The sequence below is a fragment of the Pseudophryne corroboree genome, chromosome 7, assembly GCF_028390025.1.
Source record: "Pseudophryne corroboree isolate aPseCor3 chromosome 7, aPseCor3.hap2, whole genome shotgun sequence".
Lineage (NCBI taxonomy): Eukaryota > Metazoa > Chordata > Amphibia > Anura > Myobatrachidae > Pseudophryne > Pseudophryne corroboree.
The window spans coordinates 121,712,441-121,729,215 of NC_086450.1; the positions used below are offsets into that span (position 1 = coordinate 121,712,441).

The 16,775-nt window shown below is 48.3% G+C and overlaps 1 protein-coding gene across 6 annotated transcripts in view; it reads right to left on the reverse strand.

Annotated features, from left to right (window-relative positions):
* Nucleotides 1-16,775, reverse strand: part of LOC134944763 (sodium channel protein type 2 subunit alpha-like) — a 329,999-nt gene that overhangs the window by 37,855 nt on the left and 275,369 nt on the right. For all 6 annotated transcript variants that reach the window (XM_063933609.1, XM_063933606.1, XM_063933605.1 and 3 more), the window contains 2 exons: nt 8,905-9,186; nt 5,380-5,433 (listed from right to left, as the gene is read on the reverse strand). In XM_063933609.1, coding sequence (XP_063789679.1) covers nt 5,380-5,433; nt 8,905-9,186 — 336 coding nt within the window. The remainder of the gene's footprint in view (nt 1-5,379; nt 5,434-8,904; nt 9,187-16,775) is intronic.

Genomic DNA, 16,775 nt, shown 5'->3' on the forward strand with positions numbered 1-16,775 from the left:
CAGACCCCTTGTGAGACCATATGCTGGTGCGGTTGGCCCTGGGTTCCTCCTAATGCAAGACAATGCTAGACCTCATGTGGCTGGAGTGTGTCAGCAGTTCCTGCAAGACGAAGGCATTGATGCTATGGACTGGCCCGCCCGTTCCCCAGACCTGAATCCAATTGAGCATATCTGGGACATCATGCACCACAGACTGTCCAGGAGTTGGCGGATGCTTTAGTCCAGGTCTGGGAGGAGATCCCTCAGGAGACCATCCGCCACCTCATCAGGAGCATGCCCAGGCGTTGTAGGTAGGTCATACAGGCACGTGGAGGCCACACACACTACTGAGCCTTATTTTGACTTGTTTTAAGGACATTACATCAAAGTTGGATCAGCCCGTAGTGTGTTTTTCCACTTTAATTTTGAGTGTGGCTCCAAATCCAGACCTCCATGGGTTAATAAATTTGATTTCCATTGATAATTTTTGTGTGATTTTGTTGTCAGCACATTCAACTATGTAAAAAACAAAGTATTTAATAAGAATATTTCATTCATTCAGATCTAGGGTGTGTTGTTTAAGTGTTCCCTTTATTTTTTTGAGCAGTGTATATATACATACATACAAATACACACACATACATACTGTACATACATTCCACACATACACAGTCACACATATGTACAGTATACACAGACACTGTATATATACACACACACACTCACTCTCTTTCCAGACACTTACCTAATGAAGTCTGGCTGGCCGAAGCTGTAGCAGCTCATCCTCCTGCTGCAGCATGGTCCCATCTAGCTCCGCCCCTTATTACCATCTAGCTCCACCTCATTTGGCTCCCGCCCGGCCACTGAATGTCACACGGGGGGGAGGGAGAGAGGAGGCTTTGTGCTGCCGGCGCAGAGGGGGAGAGGAGATTTTGTGCTGCCGGCGCCGCTGCATGTGTGACAGCAGCCGGCAGCAGGGATAGCAGCAGCAGCTCAGCACAGGGATGCAGAGCAGGGAGAAAGCCTCTCCTTACTGGTGTCTCCCTGCACTGCATCCTTTTGCTGACCGGCTAGCGCTGGGCCTGTGTGCAGTGTCACTGACATTGACACTGCACAGCACTCTCACCTTTTACATTGATTCAGCCAGTCACTCAGTTCTGCCAGCCAGTCACTATTGTTAGCACTAGTGTCCCAACGCGCCGCATTACAGGGAAGTAGACGCACTAAATAAACTACGGCTCCCAGCAGCCCTTAGCGCCGAAACATTCCGACGCTAAGGGCTGCTGGGAGCTGTTGTTTATTGAGTGCATCTTCTTCCCTGTAATGTGGCGTGTTGGGACACCGGCGCTAACAATTGTGACTGGCTGCTGTGCGAGTCTCCGGGAGAGCCACTGCCAAAGGGAGGACAGCAGCTTAGCTGCTGACAGGAGAAGCAGGATAAGCATTACCCGGCCCTCCCTCACTCACAGTACCTCTGGGCCCCATCCGCAGCACCCCCACACACCCCCTCCAGCACTCGCGGTAGCTCCGGACCCCCTCCCCCACCCGCAGCAACCCCGCACCCGCCTCTCCCATTGCACCTCCGCATCCGACCCTCCCCCACCGGGGCACCCTCGCAACTGCTCCTCCCCCAACCGCGGTGGCTCCGGACCCCCACCCACGGCACACACGCGCCCTCCCCCACCCGCGGCACCACCGCACCAGCCCCTCCCCCACCAGCCCCTCCACCCCTGGATCCGATCCGCGTCTTCCTTGCACCCGCCACTCCACCAACCAAAGCACCTACTAGGTGATTCATCAGGCCCTGCGTGTGCTGTTAACGCCATTGCAAGGGGCTTCGACCCCTTAACCATTGCACGCCCTTTGTCCGTGCAATATTTAACCTCTCACACAATTATGATTGGAGGTAACACTCCATATAATAAAAATATTGCACGCCACAAGGGTGTGCAAGGGTTAAGGGGGCATAGCCCCTTACGACAGTGTGAAGAGCGCCCGTAGGGCACGATGAATCACCTAGTATGAAAATAGTTATCAACTGTGGTGAATGAAACAGGAATAGAAGTAAAGTTTAAAACACAGTGAATCCTGTCCGCTAGCTATATTATTACAACCTTAACTGTTACAGCCACTTCTGTTGGCAGCATACAGTACATTGGCCCTCATTCCGAGTTGATCGCTCGCTAGCTGTTTTTAGCAGCCGTGCAAACGCATAGTCGCCGCCTACGGGGGAGTGTATTTTCGCTTTGCAAGTGTGCGAACGCTTGTGCAGCCGAGCCCTACAAAAACATTTTGTGCAGTTTCAGAGTAGGTCTGAACTTACTCAGCCCTTGCGATCACTTCAGTCTTTTTGGTGCCAGAACTGACGTTACACACCCGCCCTCCAAACGCCAGGACACGCCTGTGTTTTTTCTACCACTCCCTGAAAACGGTCAGTTGGCACCCATAAACCCCCTCTTCCTGTCAATCTCCTTGCGATGGGCTGTGCGTATGGATACTTCGTTAAATCCAACGCTCAGATACGATCCGCATTGTACCCGCACAACACGCATTGCGGTGCATACGCATGCGCAGTAGAGACCTGATCGCAGCACAGCAAAAATCGGCAGCGTGCTAGTGGGGGAATAGATTTATCCTACAAATATTAAGCACATTGGGCCTGATTCAGATGGCGGTTTTTACCTATGGGCTGCAGGACTGCAGTCCCACCAGGTAAAATCCGCCATCCTGCTCACTGTCAATCAAGCCAGATGCAGTCAGTGAGACTGCAATGGCTTTACTGTGACTGGCAGTGACTTCGTAATTGGAAGTCCTACCTGCCAGTCACAGATACGACAGGCACTCTGACTACCAGAGAGGGCTGCGATAGCCAGAGAGATGGCTTCCTGCCTTGTCCACACTGGCTGGCTTCTAATGCAGCCAATAGAAGCCTTGGTTTTGCGCAAGTGCAGTCAAGCCGCTACTTGTGCGCATGCGCTGATCCTGGCTTCTGTCAGCTTCATTATGCAGGTGACGAGACCCGTCCAGCAGGGGCTGCAGCAGGGGCTCTCTTCTTCATCCGGCGGACCAGGCAGCAGTAGCCCCCCTTCTCCACATAGGTAGGTGCCGCTGCTGGTCGCAATGCTGACGCAGCTGCAATTCTTTTTAGTGGCGTAACTGTGAGGCAACGCAAGTGAAACAGGTGCCCACAAGTGAACAGAGTCACCCGTGCAAAGCCTTCGCAACATTCTCAGCAAGTACATACTCCATCACAACCATGACGCAGATGATCCCTGAGTGCCTCCATGGCCGCATAAAATTGACGCGGGAGCTGCGACGCTGGTGCCATATTTTATGCTTACGAGATTGCAGTCACAGGTACAGTATAGACACACCGCAAAAAATGTTGACGACATGCATGCGTTTTTGAAGACAGTCCCCATTACCTCCCCCAAGTGGCCTCTTCCTGTCAGTCACTCTGCAAATGATTTCTCAGTGCAAGCGGCATACCTTGCACGTTGCAGCCCTGACACATGCACAGTCTACAAATAATCGCTCAGTTGCTAATCAGCAGTGTACTGTAGTTTTCATTAGTGGAGCAATCACCACCCAGTGGTGAAGCTGTGTATTGCATGCTGTGGATCCTCTTGCACCTTATCACACCTTACTTCGCCAACCTGCGCTATTAGTATGGTGTGCCTAAGATGCCTCTTATTGCACAGCAGTAGCGATGAGCATGGCTACATCTGTATAACTTCTTATCTAGCTAGTGATTGGAGAACTCCTCTTTGGCAGCTAAGTCTGGGTTTTCCAACTGCCCATTTATATTTTACTAGCTGTTCTACCCGTTCTTTGCACGGGAGGTTCTGATTTTCACGGCTGTAAATATAAATGAGTGTTAAAAATTTGGTAAATCTATAGAGATGTAACTTTGAGACGCCTTAATGTAAGTAAATATTAATCCATGGTTCTTGGCGTTACTCGAGGAGCAGCTGTAGCAGATACGGCAAAAAGTGACAGGACCATTTGTGTAGTTTATTAAATTCTACAATGCAATTTTGATCCGATTGTCTGTTTGGGCGTTATCGTTCACACAACGCAAGTTACGCATCAGTAATGATGTCATTATGTCTACCCCAATTTCATCCCCTTAGGGGAGGTTTACTAAACTTCTAATTACGTAGTTTTCCTATTTCCCACCTGAAGAATATCTATGTTAAATTTCAGCTTCCTAACATATCCTGAAGTAAGAGAATTAGTAATGAGTCAGTCAGGCAGTCAGTCAGTGAGGGCTTTTCGCGTTTTATATATATATATATATATATATATATATATATTAGTATTGCTATTATTTTGTTCTTTTATCATTTTCAGTGGAGTTACCTTTGAATGCATTCGAAGTACCAGTTAAACAAACATGAAAAGTATAAAGTTAACTCTAAGGGGTTCATTTATTAAGCATCGGATTATAATGTTTTGCTACCCTTATAAATTTTGTACATTTCGTACATAACGTTTACAAGCTGCCTCATAGTAAATAAATCCCTAGGTATAGGAGAGCAATATGGATAGTGTAAAGGTTAGCATTACTGCCTCAAAGTACTGAGGACATGGGTTTGGTTCCCATAATGGCCTAACTGTGCGTAGTTTGTATATTCTCCCCTTTTCCTCCGAGAACTCTATTTTCCTCCCTCAATGCAAAAAATAACAAAAAACTGGTAATTTAATTGGCTCCCATCAGAATTTAACCTTAGTGTGCAAGTGTGTACATGTGGTAGGGAATATAGACTCATGTTTCTATAATGGGTGCAATGTGTGTGGTACACATGGGCCACTGTGTCCAGGGTGGTCCATACTGCATTCATATTTTAATACTTACCATTCCGGAGTCCAATGTCGGGTGCTGCAATTGCAGCGAAAATCTCAGCCAAAATGCATGCGCAGTACTCAAACTGGTCTCCGGAACATGGTGGACGCCATGTTTCCGGAGGCCTGCGCATGCGCAGTAGACTCCAGCACAATGCCGGAGGAGGTGCACACGGGCCCCCTCCTCTGTTAAAATACCCATGTATAGACTGAAAGCTTCACTGGAGCAGGGACTAATGTGAATGGCCAAATATTATCTGTAAAGCACTGCGGAATATGTCTAAATAACTGGTAAATAATAAGAAGACCAAACAAATTATCTAGGGCCTGGAGCTGTCAAGCAAGCTCATATTGCAGTAATATAGACATTTCCATAATATTACAGAATACAACATACTTGCAGATGTTTTTAGAAGGAGAGGTCCAGGTGGGGGATGGGGGGCGTGGCGACGTGCAACGTGAATTACGTAAATTTTGATATTACCAATTGATTTAGTTTATGCTTACTAGCAGGTTTTATATAACCACTAAAATAGTAAAAATGAAGATACTCACATCTCTTGAATCAACAGCAGCATACATAATAGGCGTCCATCCTTTAAACGTAGCCTTTAAGAAAACAAATAATAAATAGATCTTAGACGTTATAGTCTCATACAGTAAGCATTGTTTTTCAATCTTAACAGTTCTGCAGGACTTCTGTCCTTCTCTTAGGGTTTACTGTACTTTTTTTTTAATTTCAACTCGACTACTTCAGGATTGAAGAAAGAATGGGGTACATTTATTATCATTCTTTATAGGGTAATGCACTATCTGCACACGTTATACGCCGCAGATAGCGCTTCCCCTGATGTATGATGCCGTTGATGCGCTATTGTAAGCTGGAGCAGTATCCTGCAGCAGCCTTTTCGGCGCCTCTATCTGTTAGATAGATGTGCACCGATGAGCTACTTTACTTATGAACGTACGTTGTGCCCGAAGAAGTCACTGCAGCAGAAAAGAGGTCCCACTTCACCACGATAATGGAGTGAAGCGGGACCCTGCTTATAAAGAACCATAAGTGCATTTTAATAAATCTACCCCAATGTTCCTTATTTACAAGACTAATCAAGAAGCAAATGCAGTGTTTTAGTATTTATTTTAATTAAATTATTACATTTTTTTTGTGTTTTTATGATTAGGTATTTTAGTGGAACGACGTACTAATGTAGAAACTGGCTGCCAAAGCATGCTGGTGTTGTGGTTCCACAAACTCCAGCACACTCTAGACCAGGCATTCCCAACCACAGTCCTCAAGGCACACCAACAGTGCAGGTTTCAATGATATCCAGGCTGCAGCACAGATGGTTAAATCAAAATAACTGAGGTACTAATTAAGTCACCTGTGTTCAAGCCTGGAAATCACTAAAACCAGGACTGTTGGTGTGCCTTGAGGACTGAGGTTGGGAAACACTGCTCTAGACCCACTAGCAGTCATGGGCATACTGGTACATGTAGTTAAGCAATGGCTACCAAAGCTTGCAAGACTTTGCAGTTCCACAACAGTATCAAATCATTTTTGGACAATGCAATACAATCCAGGCACCAATCACAAAAGGGTGGCAGGAAGAGCGCCAGTGCTGTTTAGTATCTGGATACTTTGCTCTGAAGGAGGGGAGCTAGACAATTTTTACGAGCCTTTTTGGACTGGTTTCACACTGAGAGGAGAACCCAATGCTGTGGGTCTACCTGTTATAGTTTGACCTCACATTTACTGTATTCCTGCTTTAGAAAAATTCAGCTCCGGTTTCTGCACTGCTGCATCTTACCATGGGTGTCTAAAGGACGGTTTGGATAATAATTACTTGGGCCAGGGATGGTTAGCAGGGCCGGTGTGGGCCTGGGTCTGCTCACTACCGCTGGTATACAGATGCAACCACTGGCATCGGGCAGAGAGGAGAAGTGACCTTTGGAACCACCCCCTGTGTTGATTGGGTTTTATGCTCAGCCCACTGTGCTCTATCTTGACGGTGATATGCAGTGGCGGTGCTACAGCACAGTCCACAATTCAAGCAGGGTGAACTGGTGATGTTTGGCAGCATCTGGGAAGGTAGCTGTTATGGCTCCACTACTTGAATTTTGGACTGCGTTTTGCGGCTGCCACTGGTGATGAGGAGGATGATGTCTGGGTATGGCTGGGGAGAGGGTGAGGAGCCATGGGGAATGTGGGCACAGAGCAGCACTGCTGCAAGGAGTGGACATGTCCTGAGAGAGAGGGAGCAGTATTGGCTTGGCCCTCCTATTGGTGCACTGGGTAGTGAGAGGGCAGAACGTACATGGTGCCAGAGTGCCATGTCATGTCTGGGCATGAGTCCATGTGGAGCTGTATAACCTGCTGTGGTAAGTGTCCCCTCGAGCGGAAGTGTTCCATGGAGCAGTCCCCTTGTACTGAGCCTGCCACACATAGTAGTTTCTTCAGTTTTTGGAGGAGGGGTCATTGTCACACCCCAGGATTTGACCATGCCCCCACAGAGTACCTGTGCCCTCAGAGCTCTTGACGGCCCTGTATTTTACTTTTATTAGGGAGGAGCCACACAGTGTTATGATCATATATATAATTGATTATGTTGCTTTTAATACTGCAGTAAAAAAATTCACATTTATAATGATGACTGTCATATCTTTACCTTGGCTGTATCAAGACCTGCTCAGAGAGAATCTTGATGCAGCCGTGTAGTTACTCTGAATTTTGACTGACTGGTATCTTTAGATTCAATTTAATTTTGTGCCTGTAAGTTCACACCGGTATTGGCTGCAATGCCTGCTCTAAATGAGGCTCCAAATGAGAGAAGTTTCAACATAGCCCTTCAGAGATTTGTAGATGCATGTAAACATGATGATGGGGCACATGTGCGAACGGGTCCTGTGTCCTCGCACGCAGTGTCCCCCGAGCAACAGCCTGATTGGAGTCAGGGATGGGAGGAGCTGGGCAATATTCCTGAAAACATGGCCATGTCACCCCCATTTTCTGGGGGATGCAGTTAATTTTCTGAATGATGGGATCCCGGCAGTCGAAATACCGACCCCGGAATCCCAACAGCAGGGAAATTGCTGGCGATCGAAATCCCGACAGCTGCCCAGGTTTCCCTCTAGGGTGGTGGTCTACGCCACCACCCGAGGGGAAATATAATAATGTGGCGAGCTTACGGAGCCCAAAGCGTGACGAGCGGACACACTGTGCTTGAAGTTGGGAGTTCTACTGTTGGGATTCCAACATCGGTATATTTACCGCCGGAATCCCGACAGTCAGGATTTTATAGTGAATACTTCTCTGGGAGTGCCAAGGCCAAGGTCTGCATCTTCGGATGCAGATTTCCTGACCCCAGCCATCCTGGGTAACCTGAGGTTCACTCAGATGGATGATTTTCATGCAGAGTGATCTGATGCTGCGTCTTGGATGCAGCAGTGGATCGCACAAGCATGCGGGAGGCATCTATTCACTCAAAAAGCCTCCTGCTGCTTTCACATATTTTCATACGAGTGTATGCCGACGCCATCACAGAGTTATGCATGGAAATCTTTTGTAGTGGAAGAGGCACCATTGCAATGAAACTCAGGTCCAGATTCTGAGTTAGACTAAAAGCGACCACAAGTGCAGAAGTCCATGACAGCCAGATTTACAACCTTATGCAAATGCCAGTATCTGTCCATCTTCATACATATGGGTCACAACGCCCACTGTTTTTCCATCTGCATCCACTATCATTAGTATCAGCAGTTATAACCACCCCATGCGGGGTGCAAAAGATCCGTCTGAAACAGGCATCTGATCTCAGTCTGCACACCCCAAACACGCACAGAAGACAGGCTACACATCCACAAGATGGCTCTGTTTCGGGCATGCGTAAGGTAACTGACCAGATGATGCCCAGAATTGCCCAGTTCACGGATGGTGAGAAGCCAGGCATTAACAATCTGCTCTCATTTCCTCCGTTAAGGTGTGTATGCATGGTGCCATTCAGAATCAGGCCCTTAGAGTCTAATTATTTTTTTAAAATATATAGTTTTTAAATATGGATCTTAGAACAAACAGTCACTTACCACTTGAAGTAAAGCAAGATATCCTGCTCCAACGTTATCAAAATTGACTTTCACATTCTGCCACCGCGCACTCTTGCTTGAATTAATCAGCTGAAGGCATTCTGAGCGGTTATTGACTTCAGTAACAAGGAACATTGCACCAGTCGTAGTATTAATGCAATGATAATACTTTCCCGCAAAAAGGTTCACTCCCATTATGCTGAAAATTAACCAGAATATAAGGCAAACAAGCAGCACGTTCATAATGGAGGGAATGGCTCCAATCAACGCATTCACAACCACCTAAAATTAAAGACAAGATCAGAACAAAATCATTATGTACAAAAAGAGGTACCATATGCCAAAGTACAGTACTGTAACTTAATGTGGTCTATGAGCTACATATTATCAGTACTTATGTCTTAAAATAAGAATTTACTTACCGATAATTCTATTTCTCATAGTCCGTAGTGGATGCTGGGAACTCCGAAAGGACCATGGGGAATAGCGGCTCCGCAGGAGACTGGGCACAAAAGTAAAAGCTTTAGGACTACCTGGTGTGCACTGGCCCCTCCCCCCATGACCCTCCTCCAAGCCTCAGTTAGGATACTGTGCCCGGACGAGCGTACACAATAAGGAAGGATTTTGAATCCCGGGTAAGACTCATACCAGCCACACCAATCACACCGTACAACTTGTGATCTGAACCCAGTTAACAGCATGATAACAGAGGAGCCTCTGAAAAGATGGCTCACAACAATAATAACCCGATTTTTGTAACAATAACTATGTACAAGTATTGCAGACAATCCGCACTTGGGATGGGCGCCCAGCATCCACTACGGACTATGAGAAATAGAATTATCGGTAAGTAAATTCTTATTTTCTCTGACGTCCTAGTGGATGCTGGGAACTCCGAAAGGATTATACCAAAGCTCCCAAACGGGCGGGAGAGTGCGGATGACTCTGCAGCACCGAATGAGAGAACTCCAGGTCCTCCTAAGCCAGGGTATCAAATTTGTAGAATTTAGCAAACGTGTTTGCCCCTGACCAAGTAGCTGCTCGGCAAAGTTGTAACGCCAAGACCCCTCGGGCAGCCGCCCAAGATGAGCCCACTTTCCTTGTGGAATGGGCTTTTACAGATTTTGGCTGTGGCAGGCCTGCCACAGAATGCGCAAGCTGAATTGTACTACAAATCCAACGAGCAATAGTCTGCTTAGAAGCAGGAGCACCCAGTTTGTTGGGTGCATACAGGATAAACAGCGAGTCAGATTTTCTGACTCCAGCCGTCCTGGAAACATATATTTTCAGGGCCCTGACTACGTCCAGCAACTTGGAATCCTCCAAGTCCCTAGTAGCCGCAGGTACCACAATAGGCTGGTTTAAGTGAAACGCTGAAACCACCTTAGGGAGAAATTGAGGACGAGTCCTCAATTCTGCCCTGTCCGTATGAAAAATTAGGTAAGGGCTTTTATAGGATAAAGCCGCCAATTCTGAGACACGCCTGGCTGAAGCCAGGGCTAACAGCATTACCACTTTCCATGTGAGATATTTTAAGTCCACAGTGGTGAGTGGTTCAAACCAATGTGATTTTAGGAACCCCAAAACTACATTGAGATCCCAAGGTGCCACTGGAGGCACAAAAGGAGGCTGTATATGCAGTACCCCCTTGACAAACGTCTGAACTTCAGGAACTGAAGCTAGTTCTTTCTGGAAGAAAATCGACAGGGCCGAAATTTGAACCTTAATGGACCCTAATTTGAGGCCCATAGACAGTCCTGTTTGCAGGAAATGCAGGAAACGACCCAGTTGAAATTCCTCTGTAGGGGCCTTCCTGGCCTCACACCACGCAACATATTTACGCCAAATACGGTGATAATGTTGCACAGTTACATCCTTCCTGGCTTTGATCAGGGTAGGGATGACTTCATCCGGAATGCCTTTTTCCTTTAGGATCCGGCGTTCAACCGCCATGCCGTCAAACGCAGCCGCGGTAAGTCTTGGAACAGACAGGGTCCCTGCTGGAGCAGGTCCTTTCTTAGAGGTAGAGGCCACGGGTCCTCCGTGAGCATCTCTTGAAGTTCCGGGTACCAAGTCCTTCTTGGCCAATCCGGAGCCACGAGTATAGTCTTTACTCCTCTCCTTCTTATGATTCTCAGTACCTTGGGTATGAGAGGCAGAGGAGGGAACACATACACTGACTGGTACACCCACAGTGTTACCGGAGCGTCCACCGCTATTGCCTGAGGGTCCCTTGACCTGGCGCAATATCTGTCTAGTTTTTTGTTGAGGCGGGACGCCATCATGTCCACCTTTGGTTTTTCCCAGCGGTTCACAATCATGTGGAAGACTTCTGGGTGAAGTCACCACTCCCCCGGGTGGAGGTCGTGTCTGCTGAGGAAGTCTGCTTCCCAGTTGTCCACTCCCGGAATGAACACTGCTGACAGTGCTATCACATGATTTTCCGCCCAGCGAAGAATCCTTGCAACTTCCGTCATTGCCCTCCTGCTTCTTGTGCCGCCCTGTCTGTTTACGTGGGCGACTGCCGTGATGTTGTCCGACTGGATCAACACCGGCTGACCCTGAAGCAGAGGCCTTGCTTGACATAGGGCATTGTAAATGGCCCTTAGTTCCAGGATATTTATGTGAAATGACGTTTCCATGCTTGACCACAAGCCCTGGAAATTTCTTCCCTGTGTGACTGCTCCCCAGCCTCTCAGGCTGGCATCCGTGGTCACCAGGACCCAGTCCTGAATGCCGAATCTGCGGCCCTCTAGAAGATGAGCACTCTGCAACCACCACAGGAGAGACACCCTTGTCCTTGGAGACAGGGTTAACCGCTGATGCATCTGAAGATGCGATCCGGACCATTTGTCCAGCAGATCCCACTGAAAAGTTCTTGCGTGGAATCTGCCGAATGGAATCGCTTCGTAAGAAGCCACCATTTTTCCCAGGACCCTTGTGCATTGATGCACTGACACTTGGCCTGGTTTTAGGAGGTTCCTGACTAGCTCGGATAACTCCCTGGCTTTCTCCTCCGGGAGAAACACCTTTTTCTGGACTGTGTCCAGAATCATCCCTAGGAACAGCAGACGTGTCGTCGGAATCAGCTGCGATTTTGGAATATTTAGAATCCACCCGTGCTGTCGTAGTACTACTTGAGATAGTGCTACTCCGACCTCTAACTGTTCCCTGGACCTTGCCCTTATCAGGAGATCGTCCAAGTAAGGGATAATTAAGACGCCTTTTCTTCGAAGAAGAATCATCATTTCGGCCATTACCTTGGTAAAGACCCGGGGTGCCGTGGACAATCCAAACGGCAGCGTCTGAAACTGATAGTGACAGTTCTGTACCACAAACCTGAGGTACCCTTGGTGAGAAGGGCAAATTGGGACATGGAGGTAAGCATCCTTGATGTCCAGAGACACCATATAGTCCGCTTCTTCCAGGTTCGCTATCACTGCTCTGAGTGACTCCATCTTGAATTTGAACCTTTGTATGTAAGTGTTCAAGGATTTCAGATTTAAAATAGGTCTCACCGAGCCGTCCGGCTTCGGTACCACAAACAGCGTGAAATAATACCCCTTTCCCTGTTGTAGGAGGGGTACCTTGATTATCACCTGCTGGGAATACAGCTTGTGAATGGCTTCCAATACCGCCTCCCTGTCGGAGGGAGACGTTGGTAAAGCAGACTTCAGGAACCGGCGAGGGGGAGACGTCTCGAATTCCAATTTGTACACCTGAGATACTACCTGCAGGATCCAGGGGTCCACTTGCGAGTGAGCCCACTGCGCGCTGAAATTCTTGAGACGGGCCCCCACCGTGCCTGAGTCCGCTTGCAAGGCCCCAGCGTCATGCTGAGGACTTGGCAGAAGCGGGGGAGGGCTTCTGTTCCTGGGAAGAGGCTGCCTGCTGCAGTCTTTTTCCCCTTCCTCTGCCCCGGGGCAGATATGAGTGGCCTTTTGCCCGCTTGCCCTTATGGGGACGAAAGGACTGAACCTGAAAAGACGGTGTCTTTTTCTGCTGAGAGGTGACCTAGGGTAAAAAGGTGGATTTCCCAGCCGTTGCCGTGGCCACCAGGTCCGATAGACCGACCCCAAATAACTCCTCCCCTTTATACGGCAATACTTCCATATGCCGTTTGGAATCCGCATCACCTGACCACTGTCGCGTCCATAACCCTCTTCTGGCAGAAATGGACAGCGCACTTACTCTTGATGCCAGAGTGCAAATATCCCTCTGTGCATCTCGCATATATAGAAATGCATCCTTTAAATGCTCTATAGTCAATAATATATTGTCCCTGTCCAGGGTATCAATATTTTCAGTCAGGGAATCCGACCAAGCCACCCCAGCACTGCACATCCAGGCTGAGGCGATTGCTGGTCGCAGTATAATACCAGTATGTGTGTATATACTTTTTAGGATATTTTCCAGCTTCCTATCAGCTGGTTCCTTGAGGGCGGCCGTATCAGGAGACGGTAACGCCACTTGTTTTGATAAGCGTGTGAGCGCCTTATCTACCCTAGGGGGTGTTTCCCAACGCGCCCTAACCTCTGGCGGGAAAGGGTATAATGCCAATAATTTTTTAGAAATTAGCAGTTTTTTATCGGGGGAAACCCACGCTTCATCACACACCTCATTTAATTCATCTGATTCAGGAAAAACTACGGGTAGTTTTTTCACACCCCACATAATACCCTTTTTTGTGGTACTTGTAGTATCAGAAATGTTCAAAACCTCCTTCATTGCCGTGATCATGTAACGTGTGGCCCCACTGGAAAATACGTTTGTTTCCTCACCGTCGACACTGGAGTCAGTGTCCGTGTCTGGGTCTGTGTCGACCATCTGGGGTAACGGGCGCTTTAGAGCCCCTGACGGTGTTTGAGACGCCTGTACAGGTAATAACTGATTTGCCGGCTGTCTCATGTCGTCAACAGTCTTTTGTAAAGTGCTGACGCTATCACGTAATTCCTTCCATAAGACCATCCAGTCAGGTGTCGACTCCCTAGGGGGTGACATCACTATTACAGGCAATTGCTCCGCCTCCCTACCATTTTCCTCGTCATACATGTCGACACAACGTACCGACACACAGCACACACACAGGGAATGCTCTGATAGAGGACAGGACCCCACTAGCCCTTTGGGGAGACAGAGGGAGAGTTTGCCAGCACACACCAGAGCGCTATATATATACAGGGATAACCTTATATAAGTGTTTTTCCCTTATATAGCTGCTGTATTGATTTATCTGCCAAATTAGTGCCCCCCCTCTTTTGTTTTACCCTGTTTCTGTAGTGCAGGACTGCAGGGAAGAGTCAGGGAGCTTCCCTCCAACGGAGCTGTGAGGGAAAATGGCGCCAGTGTGCTGAGGAGATAGGCTCCGCCCCCTTCTCGGCGGCCTTTCTCCCGCTTTTTTAAGGAAAAATTGGCAGGGGTTAAATGCATCCATATAGCCCAGGAGCTATATGTGATGTATTTTTTGCCATTTAAGGTGTTTTTATTGCGTCTCAGGGCGCCCCCCCCCCCCAGCGCCCTGCACCCTCAGTGACCGGAGTGTGAAGTGTGCTGAGAGCAATGGCGCACAGCTGCGGTGCTGTGCGCTACCTTATTGAAGACAGGACGTCTTCTGCCGCCGATTTTCCGGACCTCTTCTGTCTTCTGGCTCTGTAAGGGGGCCGGCGGCGCGGCTCTGGGACCCATCCATGGCTGGGCCTGTGATCGTCCCTCTGGAGCTAATGTCCAGTAGCCTAAGAAGCCCAATCCACTCTGCACGCAGGTGAGTTCGCTTATTCTCCCCTTAGTCCCACGGTGCAGTGAACCTGTTGCCAGCAGGATTCACTGAAAATAAAAAACCTATACTTAAACTTTTTCACTAAGCAGCTCAGGAGAGCCACCTAGTGTGCACCCTTCTCGTTCGGGCACAAAAATCTAACTGAGGCTTGGAGGAGGGTCATGGGGGGAGGGGCCAGTGCACACCAGGTAGTCCTAAAGCTTTTACTTTTGTGCCCAGTCTCCTGCGGAGCCGCTATTCCCCATGGTCCTTTCGGAGTTCCCAGCATCCACTAGGACGTCAGAGAAAAATTAAGTTTCCTAGCGGCAAATTAACTGTTATGATGTTTTTTTTTATCCTCTAAAGCAGTGGTCTCCAACCTTAATTGGGGTGTGAGCTACTTTCGGAAAAAAAAAACCTCTGGAAGAGCTACCCCCTCCGCAGAATGCGCGTGTATTCCTGTGAAAGTGGATGTGGTCTCACAAAAGTGGGTGTGATCGCACAAAAGTGTGTGTGGCCTCACAACAGTAATGCTCCCCTGCGTAGTGCCAGATACACAAGTAATGCCCCCCCATAATGCCAGATACACAAGTAATGCGTCCCCAGCAGTGCCAGATACACAAATAATGCCCCTCAGCAGTGCCAGATACACAAATAATGCCTCGCAGCAGTGCCAGATACACAAAAAATGCCTCCCAGCAGTGCCAGACACACAAATAATGCCTCCCAGCAGTGCCAGATACACAAATAATGCCCCCAAGCAGTGCTAGATACACAAATCATGCCCCCCCAGCGGTGCCAAATACACAAATCATGCCCCCTAGCAGTGTCAGATACACAATGAATGCCCCCCAGCAGTGCCAGATACACAATTAATGCCCCCAGCAGTGCCAGATACACAATTAATGCCCCAACAATGCCAGATACACAATTAATGCCCCCCAGCAGTGCCAGATACACAATTAATGCCCCCCAGCAGTGCCACATATACAATTAATGCCCCCCAGCAGTGCCAGATATACAAATAATGCCCCCCAGCAGTGCAAGATACAAAAATAATGCCTCCCCTTCCCCCCCACCAGATACATGTGATGCCCCCAGCAGTGCTCACAATTGTTGCCCCCACATCCGCCACTGTGTTTGAGGGGAGGAGATGAGGAGAGTCCACTGGCAGCCACAGCGCGTCTCCTCGGCTTTGTCTGAAGTAAGTACTGGCGGCGGTGCTGCTAACTTCTCCGAACGCGTGCCGCGTGGCCATTTGAAATATGGTGCAGACCGCCAGCCAATCAGGAGCTGGCGCGTGAGCTCTGATTGGCTGGCGGCCAGCACCATATTAATATGCCCACACCGTGACCGCCACCGCCGAGAGCTACCTAAGAAGCGGTGCCAAGCTACCCGTCTCTCACGAGCGACGGGTTGGCGACCGCTGCTCTAAAGCAAAGAGTGCAATATACTTACAGTAAAACATACTTCAAACAAATGCACATAATTAAATGAAATGTGTGCTACAGTAGGTCATTCTATGATGTGCAAATGTAGAAGAACCAACTATCTGAATTTTTCACAATTTTTTTTTTTTATAAATAGAAGATACATGTTATGATCTTATTATCTAGACTATAATACCATACTTCATCAATAGTTTAGTAGGTAAATAAGTAATAATACAGTAGGGACCAAATGTTATATCCTCTTTAAATGTCAAGGCTAAATCACAGAAACATTGGCACTTACTGCAACTCACAGGCAGTGGCGCCCGGTGGGGAGCGGGCACTTTATTCCCAGGCCCATAGGGGAATACTGGGAGGCGATCGCACCCCCGATAACCTAAAGTGTGCCCCTATGCTTAGTGTATGGCTTGGCATAGGGGGTGGAGAGGGGGCGTGACACAGCACATGAGGCAGTGGGTGGGGGTTTGCCTGTGTTATTGCATCATTGTGGCCACGCCCCCCGCTATACAATGCACATAATTAACGCAAATCGAGTCATCGGCTGCCTGGACCACCCACTTCATCTAGTGTACAGTCAGTGTGTGGGTAGTGTGCTGGCATCTTGTGTGCAGTCAGTACACTGGCGTAAAGTGTGTGTGTGCCAGTGTTTAGTCAGTGCACTGGTG